We start from the raw sequence: 14,934 nt of genomic DNA on the forward strand, positions 1-14,934 counted from the left end.
ACTCACAAAAGGAGCAAAAGAAGAAGTTCAGGATACTCAGAAGGGAATTGGTCTCTACTCTTGTTTCTTTCTGATAAGGAAACAGTCAAGTGACTGGCTCCCTATCTTAGACCTTTGGAAACTAAACATATTTAAGAAAACAATCCTGTTGCATGGTCACCCTCCAAGATATCCTCTCACTTATCAATCATGGAGATCACATGACAGCTCTAGATCTCTATGATGCATTCTTCCATGTCCCAATTCACCCAAAGCTTAGCAAATTCCTACACTTCAAGGTAACTGGCATCCACTACCAATTCAAAGTTCTTCTTTTCGTACCGAAATTAGTGCCCTGTATCTTTAGTACATGTCTGGCTCCGGTGGCAGCTCACTTGTAACAAAAAGGGATGCAGGTATTCCCATACCCCAATGACTGGTTGATAAAGGGCACCCAAATCTCGACAAGCAACAAGAGATACAACAACCTTCCTCAGACTCTTTTTTTAAAGACTTGGGCCTCACGGTCAACGAGCAAAAATCCTCTCTCACACTGTCAACATGTTGACTTTCTTGGGAGCAGTTCGGATACGAACCAGGACAAGGCATTCACCTCACAAGAAAAACAAATAAGGATTTAGCAGTTCTCTAAATGATATCATCTTGTATTCCACTAAATTCAAATTGTCACCTTCACGTGCGACCATGGCAAGAGGAGTTAGGCCAACAATGGTCATTTGACAATGTCATTCAGACTACTCAAACCATGATAACGTCTGTGTAGTGGTGGGTACAGAGTGTAAACCTGCCCTAGGGATTATCATTATCCAGTATTATGGGTGTCTTTCATAGATTCACATGCCTGAATCATTCCCCGTCGTCGGGATGGGAGTCCCCGGTATATAAATAAGTTATGTCCTATAGACATATATAGAGAAAAGTAGACCTAGAGGCCTCACACCTTAGTAGCATAGCCATGTCCTTTTGTAAAAAGGACCAAACTATAGAGAAGAGCCAATCAGCTGCCACCTCCCTCTAGAACCTTCCTGTCAGGAGCCTCAGTCCCTCAGATTTTCTACCGCACGTTGTGCTAAGGGAGTCTCCCCTTGAGTTCTGCTCAGGTTTGTTTCTTCAAAGTGTTTTTCTTCAAACTTTTGGATTTTTCTCTCAAGTGAAATCTGTACACTATGGCTGACACTCCTAAGAAGGGTCTCTTCAGAGCATGTAGCTCTTGTGGAAAGAAAAGGCTCCACATAGATGACCAACACAAGGACTGCCTGTACTGCCTGTACCCTGATCATTCAGCTAAGGACTGCAAGGTATGTCGAACATTTTCTACAAAAACCCTCAAAGACCGTGAAGGACGCCTTTTGATTTGGCTCCAAAGACTCAAGGACAGAGATAATCTAAAGTCTTCTGAGGAAAGTGAGGGCTCTTCAGTCTCCTCAAAAATGTCTCTTAAAAGGCCAAGGGTAGCTTCCCCTAGCCCTCTGGACGCTTCTCAAAAGAAGACATCAAGAAAGTCTTCAGAGGCTCTGTCAAAATCAGCTTCTGACAAGGAGGTTCACACCTTCAAGAAGCCTACGCTGTCATCAGCGTTCAGGAAAACTGTGTCTCCTATTTATGTCTCAACGTCGACGACGACAGCATCGTCTTCATTATCATCATCGATGACGACTACCCCATCGTCGACAGCGGGTAAGGCTTTATCGTCGACGATTGTCATTAAGAACTCATCGTCAACGCCCAAGATCCCGTCGACGATTACCTCGCCGATGACAGCGTCGACGACGAGATCGGCACCGTCGACGAAGGCCCCATCGACGAAGGCCTCGTCGACGAAGACACCGTCGACGAAGGCACCGTCGACGAAGACACCGTCGACGAGGACGTCGTCGATGACGACACCGTCGACGAAAGACACCATCGACGACGACGACACTGTCGACGAAGGCACCGACGACGGCTGCATCACTGCCATCGACGACAACACTGTCGACGATACCTTTCGTACAGTCGTCGACGACAGATTTCCAGAATATAACAACTGTCGACACTACTTCGTCGACAATCACTCCGTCGACGGTCCCGTTGCCGTTGAGAGATTCTGGATTTCAAGCAGCTTCTGTACGTCTCAAAATCACCAAAAAGACACTAACGCCGGAGTTAACTCCTCCTAGCCGGGTGCATCGTTTACCACCAGCATGTCTCCTTCGAGATGAGGATTGTGATGACTTGGATATTTTTCAAGCCACTAGCCCCTCAGAACTAAATGGTAAATGTCAAAGCTCGGATGAGGAGGATGTTCAGGAGCACCTGGTTCAACCACAAATTACGCCTATGGTCTGTCTACCAGCATCCTTGGTTACAGATCTGAGATTCCTCATTCAGGACTACAATCAGAGATTCCCAGAATCTCCAGCTCCTCCACCTACCACGGCAGTACCAACGCCAAGACCACGACCGCCGCCCTTGGTTATCCAACAGGAAAGGGTGAATGTGCCCAGTCCTCAATCTTCGGATGAAGAAGAGGAGGGAGAACAACAAGAGGAAGGTGAAGTGCAGGACGATCAATCTGTCCATGAAGACTGGGACGATTATGTTATACCTTCCCCAGCATCTTCAGTGCCCGCCATCTCAGACTCTCCGCCGGTGGACATCGGTGGTTTCCACAATGTGGGGGAAGGGCCGCTAAACGCTTTCAGATTACGATGGAATCACAGGAGCAGGACTGCTTCCTGTACGATTTTGAAGAACCTCTTAAGAAATCTACGAGATCGATTCCAATTATTGATTATCTGTGGACACAGGGGGTGCAGTTGATGCAAAATCCCGCTTCAGTTTAGCCAGTGGTCCCTCGCCTGGACAAAAAATACAAAGCTCCAACATCGGCACCGGCCTGCCTGACAGGACATCCTAAACCTGATTCAGTGGTGACGCAGGCGGCACAGAAAAACTCCAGAAATCCCTCATCTCCCTTATCCGCGCCACCAGATAAGGAGGGAAGGAAATTAGACAACAAAGGAAAACGATTTTCCACAATGTCAGCGATGACAGTTAAAGTGGCAAATGCCCTAGCGCTTCTGGGGCGCTATAATAGACAACTGTGGGCAGATATAGCCTCATACCGGTCTGAACTGCCGGATGCCTTGAAGGAAGAAGTGAAAACGATACTTCTAAAGGGTCAAACTTCAGCTTTAGAGATGATAGACTGTGCAATGGATGTGGCAATGACAGGATTTCGCCAACTAGCCGGGGCAGCGGTGTTAAGGCGGCAGGGATGGCTGAAAGCGACCTCATTCAGACCTGAGGTACAGTCCAAAGTTTTGGATATGCCATATGACGGCCAACTTCTGTTTGGTTCTAAGATTGATGAGGCACTACAAAATATTAAAAAAGACACTGACACTGCAAGAGCGCTGGGCACGCTCCAGTATAGGAATCAGTCCTTTCGAGGAAACAGAGGAAGAGGACAATCCTCCTACAGAGGTGGTTATCAAAACAGGTCATCCTACTCTTCCAATCAGAGTAGACCTCAATACCAGCAGCGCCAACAACAGCAGGGCTGACAGTCCTCATATTGAAAGTCATCCTTTCGGGGTAAAGGTCAAAAGAGGAACAACTGAGGACGACAATGACTTGTTTATCCAGCCAGTCCAGACCTCATCTCAATTATTAAAAATTGGAGGAAAACTAACCCACTTTCTAAAAAATTTGAAGAAAATTACTACGGACCGTTGGGTCCTTCAATTAATACAATTTGGCCATTCCATAGAATTCGAGAGTACTCCTCCACAAACTCCTCCTCGCCCAATGCACCACAAGGATTTACGACTGCTTCTGCGAGAACTCTCTGTTATGCTAAGGAAAGGAGCAATAGAGAAGGTACCACCATCACAGAAAGGGAAGGGATTGTATTCTCGATTCTTTCTCATCCAGAAAAAAGAGAAGAAATGGAGGCCGATACTAGACCTCAGGGCATTGAACAAATTCTTGAGGAAGCAGTCGTTTCGCATGGTCACGATACAAGAAGTCCTGCATCTTCTGGAGGAGGGAGATTTCATGGCATCACTGGATTTACAGGACGCGTACTTTCATATTCCAATTCACAAAAAGAACAAAACGTACCTGAGGTTTGTAGTAGCGGGCAGACACTTCCAGTTCCATGTCCTGCCCTTTGGTCTCAAATCGATACAGAAAAGGGGGTGGTGATGAACAGAGTGTCTGAATTAAGCAGACCACTCTTACCCAGTCCAAAGATCAGGGCTTGATCCATCACCGTTATTTATCTCACTGCCCCATCCCAGCTCAGAACCTGGCTATATGCAAATTAGTCTGTCCCTGGCCCAGTGCATCATGGGAACAGGGCAGACCAAACTACCAAGCCAATTCTTCACCAGAAAGGAGACAAGCTACTGGGGACCGGTTTCTGGCATTTCAGCCTCTTCGGCCCGGCTTGCTTGAATCCTGATGGAGCAGTGAGAAAGGGACTCATGTCTGAGTACACCCTGCCACACCTTTCTGCTTAATTCAGAGACTCTGTCCCTCACCACCCCTTGTTGTAAATACCTTTGGTCTCAAATCGGCGCCCCGCATCTTCGCCAAATGTCTCTCCCCAGTGGTGGCATACCTCAGGCAATACGGTCACCAAGTCTTTCCATATCTGGACGACTGGCTAATAAAGGCACCATCCTTCACAAACGCTTCCAGATCCTCCAACGCCTGTCTCAGTTTCTTCGATCCTCTGGGTCTTACGCTCAACCAAGAGAAGTCGACACTGCAGCCTTCTCAAACCATCACCTTTCTGAGGGCAACCCTGGACACATGTTCTGCAAGAGCGTTCCCATCACCGGAGAGAAAACGCAAACTCCTTTCTCTAGCTTCGACAGTGACCTCGAAGAAAGTGTTGACGGTTTGTCTCTTCAAGTCCCTTTTGGGGATGATGTCATTGTGCATCCTACTGATACCAATGTGCCGTCTGCGGATGCGTTCTCTGCAAGAGGCATTGTCCACTTAGTGGTTGCAATGCATGGGGTTGTTCGACGACCGCATGAAGGTGACAGTGCAAATGGTCAAGGCTTTACACTGATGGATGTCGCCAAAGAACGTATCTCAAGGATTGACATTCCTACTTCCCGCGGCTCCTCATGTCATCATGACGGACACCTCCTTGGAAGGTTGGGGGGCCTTCCTACAGGAGTTGCAGATAAGCGGCAAATGGTCAGTGGCAGATAAAAAACTCCATATCAACCTTCTCGAACTGAGAGCAGTCTTCCTGGCCCTGCAGTCATTCCTACCAAGGATCAAAAACTCCCTAGTGCTCGTCAGGACCGACAACACTACGACGATGCACTATCTCAACAAACAGAGAGGGACGCGCTCGCTGACACTCTCTCGGGAGTCACAAAAAATCTGGAATTGGCTCATACTCCACAATGTAGCTCTAAGGGCGGAATATGTCCCAGCCACAGACAATGTACTCGCCGACGCGTTGAGCAGGCAGAAAACATCGTCACATGAGTGGGAGCTAGACCAACAAATTATCGACCAGATCTTCTCCAGATGGGGCACGCCACAAATCAAAGAGTGAACGCCAAATGCCCATACTTCGCAAGTTGGCATCCCCAGTCAAGGTCTCTAGTGAATGCTTTTTCCATCGCATGGCGCAACATCTTTGCGTACGCCTTTCTGCCATTCCCGATGCTTCCCAGAGTCCTAAGGAAAATGAAGGTGGAGCCTTGTACTCTAATTTTAATAGCCCCAACTTGGCCGAGGCAACATAGGTTCACAGAGCTCTACCGTCTATCCCTGAAACCGCCGATCCACCTGCGGCAGTATCCATCTCTGCTCACGATGAACAACAAACAAATTCAACATCCGGATCTGAAGTCTCTCAGGTTAGCCGCCTGGCTCCTGAGTTCCGAGAGTTCCGGAATCTGAATATTCCACAAGACTGTAGAGACATTCTTGCCAGAGCAAGGGCGGATAGCGCGACCAAAACGTATTCCCTGAAATGGAAGCGCTTTTGTGTTTGGTTTTCCGATCAAGGAATTCGGCCTTTCTCCTCCTCACTAGAGCAAATCTTACCTTATCTATTACATCTGGCACAGTCGGGCCTAGCCCACTCCTCCATTAAAGTACATTTGGCAGCAATATCTTGTTATAAAAGAACTTCAACGAGTCCATCTCTCTGGTCAAGCAGGTTGATTAAGCAATTTCTAAAGGGATTATACAGGTCTTTCCCACCAGTAAGGATGTTGCCACCTACCTGGCATCTCAATGTGGTTCTTAATCAGCTCATGAAACATCCGTTCGAACCAGTACACAGAGCCGACCTAAAGTATGTCTCATGGAAGACAGCACTCCTCCTAGCGCTCACATCTGCAAGGAGGGTGAGTGAGCTATGGGCGTTTTCAATCCAGCATCCTTTTCTACAGTTTAAAAACGACAGAGTAATCCTGAGAACCAATCCTAGGTTTATCCCAAAGGTCCCGTCGGACTTCCACCTAAATGAACCTGTGGTTCTACGTTCCTTCTTTCCAAACCCAAGCACAGCAGCTGAGAGATCGCTGCATTCTTTAGATCTCAAACGATGCTTGAAATTTTATATTGACAAAACGAAAACATTCAGAAAATCTAACCAGCTATTTGTAGCTTACAGCAGACCTAGGAAGGATCTACCGCTTACCAAGCAGAGCATCTCCCGATGGATTTCTGCAGCCATTGCTTTCTGTCATGACCAAGCTGGACAGCCATTGCATTCCAAAGTGAGAGCGCACTCCACGAGAGCTATGTCCACTTCTATGGCACTCTTTGCAGGGGTGCCAGTCATTGACATCTGCAGGGGGCCGCAAAATGGAAGTCGCCGCATACCTTCACTAGGCACTACTACCTGCATACAGAGCTGATGAAGGATGCAGCAGTGGGACAAGCAGTGCTACGCCATCTATTTCAGTAAGGTGAGCCTTCCTTCGTCCCTCCATCCTACTCTGGTATGCACATTTCTTACTAATGCTTATTATTGATGTCTATTGATGGTTCATAGTCGTAGGATATGTATTTTGTAATGACTTGTATATGCTGTTCCATCAGAAATGTGCACTTGGCATTGCTTGCTACTCTGATTCAGGCATGTGAATCTATGAAAGACACCCATAATACTGGATAAGAAATGCGTTACTTACCTGTAACAGCAGTTATCCAGTATTGGTGTCTTTCATAGATTCACATGCAACCCTCCCGCCTTTCATGGAAGGACTCACCTAATTCTCTCAGTAACACGCCTACTTAGCTTAGTGCGTACGAAAATCTGAGGGACTGAGGCTCCTGACAGGAAGGTTCTAGAGGTAGTTGGCAGCTGATTGGCTCTTCTCTATAGTTTGGTCCTTTTTACAAAAGGACATGGATATGTTACTAAGGTGAGGCCTCTAGGCCTACTTTTCTCTATATATGTCTACAGGACATTACTTATTTATATACCGGGGACTCCCATCCCGACGACGGGGAATGATTCAGGCATATGAATCTATGAAAGACACCAATACTGGATAACTGCAGTTACAGGTAAGTAACGCATTTCTTACTTACACCGATCCCAGACTTTGTAATAATCACAGATGTGTCCCTGGAGGGATGGGGCGATCATCCTGAGGATTTAACAATCTGCAGAAAGTGAACCCACAAATTTGCTGGGACTCAGAGCTATAGCATTGGCCCTTTTTTCATTCCTTCCCAGAAGAGCAAAGTCATCAGAGCTAATTCACATGCACAGCACCACCAGCATGCATTATATAAACAAACAGGGAGGCATAAGTTCATCGACCCCGTCACAGCAAGCTCAGAAAAATTGGAAATGGTCTCTGCAGCACCAAATAACCTAAAGGCATAACATGTGAATGGAGCAACCAATGTCCTAGCAGACACATTGAGTAGGACAAACACCAGCTGTCATGAATGGGAGTTCAATCAACAAATTCTGGAAGACATTTTTGATCGTTGGGGCATACCAATGAAGACCTGTTTACGACATGAGAGAAACAGAAATGCCAGTTCGACGCCAGTGGCACCCACAGGAGGGATCGTGGAGGAATGTGTATTTGATCAGAAGGTCAGGGATCTTTGTGTATGGTTTTCCCTCTATCCCATTAATTCTGAGGTTCCTCAAGAAACTGAACAGAGAATCCTGCTGAGTTATCCCGAATGCCTCTAGATGGCCCAGACAATTTTGGTACACAGAACTCCAGCTCCTTTCAGAACAGACCTACATTCACGTGAAGCCCATATAAACATTACTAATGATGAAACATGGCCAGGTACTTCATCTGAATCAAACATCTCTACACTTGTCGGCCTGGCTACCGAATTCAATGAATTTGCAACAGCGGATGTTCCTACAGACTGTAGAGAGGTCCTTACAAAGTCCAGGGCCGATACTTCCAATAAAACATACAGACTTAAGTGTAAGCTTTTTTGTTTGTTGTGTCAGGAAGTTAATGTTCATCCTATATCATCACCACCGGAATCCGGCATCTGCTCAAGTTGGCAAAATGTGGCTCAGGCCACTCTTCTATTAAAGTACAACTGGCAGCGATATCAGATAGAAGATCAGATACATTACCTTGGCTATGAACCAGTAGAGAAATCAAACAATTCCTCAAAGGCCTTTTCAGAGTATTTCCTCCTCTAAGGATACCTCCTCCTTCTTGGCACCTTAATATTGTTCTGCAGCCATTAATAATGGGTCAGTTTGAGCCCATTTACAAAAAAGACCTAAAATACCTGACTTGGAAAACAGCACTTCTTATAAAAGAATTAAAGAGCCATTCCTCCAATTAAAACAAGACAGTGTGGTGCAGAGGACCAGTCCTACATTTATCCCAAAGGTTCCTTCCGAATTCCATTAGAATTAACCCATAATACTGGAAACCTTCTTTGATAATCCCCAAACTATGGCGCAAAAATCTTTACATCCTTGGACTTCAAAAGATGTATCAAATTCTACTTGCACATAACTCCACAATTCTGCAAAGCGTATCAGTTGTTGGTAGCTTATGGAAACTTCCCTATTACCAAAAAAGCATAGATAGATGGATTGCTACAGATATCCTGTTCTGTCATAGGCAAGATGAGAATAAATTGTCAATCAAATTCAAAGATCATTCTAGCAGGGCTGTCGCTACTACCACAGTTCACTTCGCAGGTGTGCTAATGCAACAGATATGTCAAGCGGCAACATAGACCAGCAGGCACACCTTAACACAGCATTATCGCCTGGATTCCTCTGACAAGAGTGATGTGTTTCTGGGACAAGCAGTATAGTGCCATCTATTTCAATAAGGTGAGGCATGTCTAAATGTTTTTCCCACCATCTGCTATTTTCTAATAATGTTCTCAATCACACATGTTTTAACTACTGACTATTCTGATTCAAGTATGTGAATCTATGAAAGATCCAATACTGAAAAAGAAATTAAGTTACTTACCTGCAACTTAGTTCTCCAATATTGGTGTCTATCATAGGTTCACATGTGATCCACCCTCCTTCCCATTGAGGCTTCCCCTATTATCTGGGTTACTCTGTCCAACATGTGCTTGAATAACTGAGGAATTGAAGCATCCGTGGTGAGTATTCTATAGGGCGCTCTTGCCAAATTGGCTGAACTTTGGTTCTGTTTAAACGATAAGCTGTTGAAGTTAATGTTTTTTAACATTGACTGTTATGTTTGTCATTGACTCCCACTTCCATGTCCAGGAATGATTCAAGCAAGTGAATCTATGTAAGATACCTATGCTGGAAAACTACGGCTAGAGTTAAGTAATTTAATTTCTCCTTAATCCTGAAAAGTAGCCTGTAATAGCTGATTAGAACTGCTTTCAAAGAGACTGGCCCTTGCCGTGGCTTTATTTTTAATGGAATTGGTAAATGATTTGAAATGTGAATAGCATAAAATCCTAAAACTGCTCTCGTTTTCCATTCTATGTATTTATTGTTGACAATTATGTTTTTATGGACGCAACCTCTTATGAATGATATTAATATAATTATATTCCTTCCTTTTTGCTGCAGTTTTGTACATCACTCCACAGTGTCTTTGTAACTGTATGAATCAATAGCTCACAAATGAAGTCTCACAAAAAATCTATCTCAGGCTGAAGCACTGCTGTTTCAAAACGTGAATCAACTTAAATATCTCCTAATTCATCTTGCAGGGTCTTCGCTCAGTGAGGAAGAAAGGGTGACACTGTCTCCATGGACCAGACTTCTGAATATGTACTGCAAGATGAAACGCTCCTCACAGTACACGGTACTGTTGTTGCATTTTTCAACAATTACAAACTGTTTTTCTATCTCAAACTATTTTTGTTAATTGATTCAGTGTAATAAAATTCATTAACACTATTAGACTAGTGAAGAAAACTGGTCATCTTAATATCAATTTGAAGAAAATGTCTCTCCCTTGGCACACATTATGACCTGCTGATTGCAATAGGTTAGAATATCTCATTCTGTAGGCCAGGGTCATGATAGCATTCATTATATTTTTATTGACTTTTTCAAAGAGAAATTACAGGGACAAACGCAGAATTGGAAACCCATTCTTCTCCAGAGGAATCTTTAGAAATCAGTTATTATGTGTGTATATTTATATCACACACATACACACACACACACACATATATATATATATATATATATATATATATATATATATATATATATATATATATATATATATATATATATATATCTATATATATATATCTATATATATCTATATATATATATATATCTATATATATATATATATATATATATATATATATAGATATATATAGATATATATATATATAGATATATATAGATATATATATATATATATACTGAAAATAAACAAAGACTAAAGTAACATTATAGTTATGGGAAAATTTCAGTGACAACATAATGTTTCAAACATACAAAACCACTGAAATTCACATTTATCTAAAGTAACTGTAACACATGAACTAGGGTAAATATAGTTCACGCCCCAGACATGCGCAGTTTTCTCACTAATAATTTAATTACAAATGTCACTATGATATTATTAATGGTGTCATAGAAGGTGCCATGAGTGTTGGAATTTGTGGGGTAATTAGCTGTGCTTCGTAAGAAGGCAAGTTATAGTTACCTTAGGATAAGATCTATAGTTACTTGACATAACTATAACTAGGGAAAATTAATGAAAGTGGCATAGAATAGTGCAAAATTGAGTTTTTGTTATTATGATTAAGCCCCTACCCCCACTTCCTTTGGCGCCAGATTCCTTTTGCTAAGAAAGCAAATATTTTGGGGGGATTTGAGGTGAATAGCTGAACATGAGTGGTCAATTCGGAGCATTGATTAATAGAAGCCTTGTCCTTTTTTAATTACTCAAATATGGCACACCCTTCCATTTATTCCAAAGGACAAACATAAACGCGGTTGTTGGATCCTTGGTTGATTCACTATTAATTTATGCAAACAGTGCACGGGTCTCCTAGCATACAAAGTAGGAAGATCATAAATCTTTCAAAACTATGCATCTTGTTTTGTAATGGAAGATACCTGAACCAGTAACATGGCCATTAAGAGGGTTGCTGTCCCAGTTAGAATGCTAGTGATCTTTAAGTTTCTTCATTGATACACACCATCTGTCCTGGTGGATTCAAAGATGATCTATTATACCAAGATGTTCAGTGACTAAAGCCTGTCATGGGCAGTTGCTTCTAAATCTCAGGGATCATAGATTACGTGTCCAAGCTCTTTCATCATGGTCTTCTACATTCTGTTATGGCCCTTCCTCATCTCACACAATTTCAAATCATCTTTATTCAGTTACAAAGAACCATACAAGAAAATAAATGTGAAACAGATGCAATTCTGACTCAGTTTACATCTTAAAACTTTTCTGAATCCTGATAGAAGCAGACAAATAATGATTAACATCAAAACATTCCAGAGGGATGTAAACTTCTGTAGATAAAGAAGTGCATGCCTACATTGTGCAAAGTTAACATTTTTAAGAATGGGTACAATATACTTCATAGGCTGTGACGTATACAATTTACAAAAAAAACATAAGGTACATCGTGCATAGTAGGGACACATTAACACAAGTACAGAGATAAATACTGGCATGTAATCTACAGCACAACAGAAAAGATAAATAATACTTAGGCTGTGGGGTTTTAGGTTTAAACCTATAATAACTGATAAAACCCCACTGAAAGAAAAATAGCCCTCACCGGTAAAAACATATAAACACTGAAAAAATACCTGGACAACCACAAACTAAATGCCATTCAAAGAAAGGCAAAAGAGAGTGAAAGTGTCATTTTTTTCCTCCTGAAGGGGTCAATACAATGTAACTTTTGTTATACAAGCTAGCAGTAAGAAAAAACTGGCTAACATTATTCTGCTTGAGTTTTGTTTTTTAGGGATGCCACTAAAATATTGTTTCTTCTCCCTTTTACTTTTTTCGTTTTTGTGGCCTTTGGTCTAAAGATGCAGAGTTTAGTTTCATGTTTTAGGTCTAGTTTAATCATTTTATAAACTATAGAGAATCAGGAAATATCAAACTCATATTTAATATTTTGGCTGCATTTGATTCTTTCACTGATAGGTAAAATGGCTGGTTTCATAAAAATCTTTCCTAATATGTGTCATCACATTTACCCACAGAGAATGGGCAAAAACCCTTAACACATCAGACCATAGTTTCTAGTGGGTCAGTATTGATAGTAGGTGAATTGCCAACACCTCAGACTTTAAACATTCAATGCAAGGTATAGTGACAAGTATATATATCACCAAGCATCTGGGATAGTGGTGAAAACATGGAATGCATTGTCACTTGTAATGCTCTGTAAAAAAGGTTCTTTTCAAATTCAACAAAGATTGGAGCGATATTGTTTGTATTTGCCGTGATTCAGCTACATATATAAAAAAGTTGTGTGATGACCTGTCAAAATTGATACCCAAGCTGAAGTGATTACCTGTAGGAGATCCTTGCCACTTGTTAGATGGTATACTGAAAGCATCTTTACAATCTTCAGAGTTAATGAGGGATGCTATTGACTTTTTAGTCTATTCTGGTGCACTGTTTTCTTATGCACAGGAACTAAAACGCAAATACTTATGATTTTGTGCTTTATGTGCTTTATGTGGCATCAAAGAAAGAGTCATTACAACTGTGTCCCTTAGCTGATGGTTCTCAACCCAAGGGGTTATGAATGCTGAGAGGGCCTTTTCACAGAAGTTTACATAGGAAGGAAAGGGCGAGCGCACATGACCCAAAGACTCACTGAAGAAGTATTGTATGGTGTACTACAATAAGATTAATTTGCAAAAATCTATTTGGACTACATATACACTATAAGTACACTGTCTATATGCCATGTTCTTTCAGTGCAATGAGCAAGCAATAATAAAAGCACAATGTTCCATAAACACAGGAAAAACACTTTTTCTGTTGCTTTTAGTGGCGCGAAAATGTGTAACCACTGATAACAACTGTTTTTTAAGATATTGAAAACACTGAAAAAACCCCACCAGAATTTACCAAAAATAGAAACTGAAAACAGGAAAGCCTAATAATACTGTATGAGTCCTATCCAAAATTGAGTTAACAAATGACGTACCCGGAACCATGAACTTTAAAGTGATAAGGTTCCATCTTAGGAATGGTTATTGACATAATATACTATTTTACAGAAGATTTCTATAACCCGTAGAGTTCTCTATCATGGGCGTGATGTTGATGAAAAACCATTATAGACCATCACTTATCCCTCTTTGTGATGGTTGCTGGAGAATGGCAATTATCCAGTATTGGGGTATCTTTCATAGATTCACATGCCTGGATCATTCCTCGTCACTGAGGCGGGAGTCCCACAGTAAATTACAAAAGTAGTGTCATAAGTAAATAATAGTAGTAGGCTAAAAGAAAAAAGCCTGAGGCCCAAATCTTAGTAGTACAAAAGGGGGTGGTGATGGACAGAGCATCTGAATCAATCAAACACTCAACACCCTGTCAAAAGATCTGGGTTTAATCCATCACCGTTCTTTAGCCCACTCTGCCACCCCAGTTCAGACATGGCTATATGCAAACCAGTCTGACCCTGTGCCTCATGGGAACAGTCCAGCCCGAACTACCAAGCCATGTCTTCCCTGGACCGGAAACAAGCTTCCGAGGACCGGTTTCTGGCATTCCAGCCGTCTTCAGCCCGGCTTGCTTGAATCCAGTGGCAAAGTGAGCAAGGGACTCACATCTGAGCATACCCTGCCACACTTATGGCGACCAAAAGCGGTACAAAAGGGGGTGGTGATGGACGGAGCATCTGAATCAATCAAACACTCGCACCCAGTCCAAAGATCTGGGTTTAATCCATCACCGTTCTTTAGCCCACTCTGTCACCTCAGTTCAGACATGGCTATATGCAAATCAGTCTGACCCTGTGCCTCATGGGAACAGTCCAGCCCGAACTGCCAAGCCATGTCTTCCCTGGACCGGAAACAAGCTTCCGAGGACCGGTTTCTGGCATTCCAGCCGTCTTCAGCCCGGCTTCCTTGAATCCAGTGGCAAAGTGAGCAAGGGACTCACGTCTGAGCATACCCTGCCACACTTATGGCGGCCAAAAGCGGTACAAAAGGGGGTGGTGATGGACGGAGCATCTGAATCAATCAAACACTCACACCCAGTCAAAAGATCTGGGTTTAATCCATCACCGTTCTTTAGCCCACTCTGCCACCCCAGTTCAGACATGGCCATAGGCAAATCAGTCTGACCCTGTGCCTCATGGGAACAGTCCAGCCCGAACTGCCAAGCCATGTCTTCCCTGGACCGTAAACAAGCTACCGAGGACCGGTTGCTGCGGCTTAGCCTTCAGGCCCTCCTCAACATGAGCAAGACACTACCTCCTCCGAAGGTGAGGTTG

General features: G+C 42.9%; 1 protein-coding gene across 1 annotated transcript in view; it reads left to right on the forward strand.

Annotated features, from left to right (window-relative positions):
• Nucleotides 1-14,934, forward strand: part of LOC147712494 (uncharacterized) — a 708,529-nt gene that overhangs the window by 287,534 nt on the left and 406,061 nt on the right. Inside the window, exon 4 of the mRNA XM_086919659.1 lies at nucleotides 10,189-10,283. Within this exon, the coding sequence (XP_086775785.1) occupies nucleotides 10,189-10,283 (95 nt within the window). The remainder of the gene's footprint in view (nucleotides 1-10,188; nucleotides 10,284-14,934) is intronic.

This window comes from Lissotriton vulgaris, chromosome 5 (assembly GCF_964263255.1).
Source record: "Lissotriton vulgaris chromosome 5, aLisVul1.2, whole genome shotgun sequence".
NCBI classification, from domain to species: Eukaryota; Metazoa; Chordata; class Amphibia; order Caudata; family Salamandridae; genus Lissotriton; species Lissotriton vulgaris.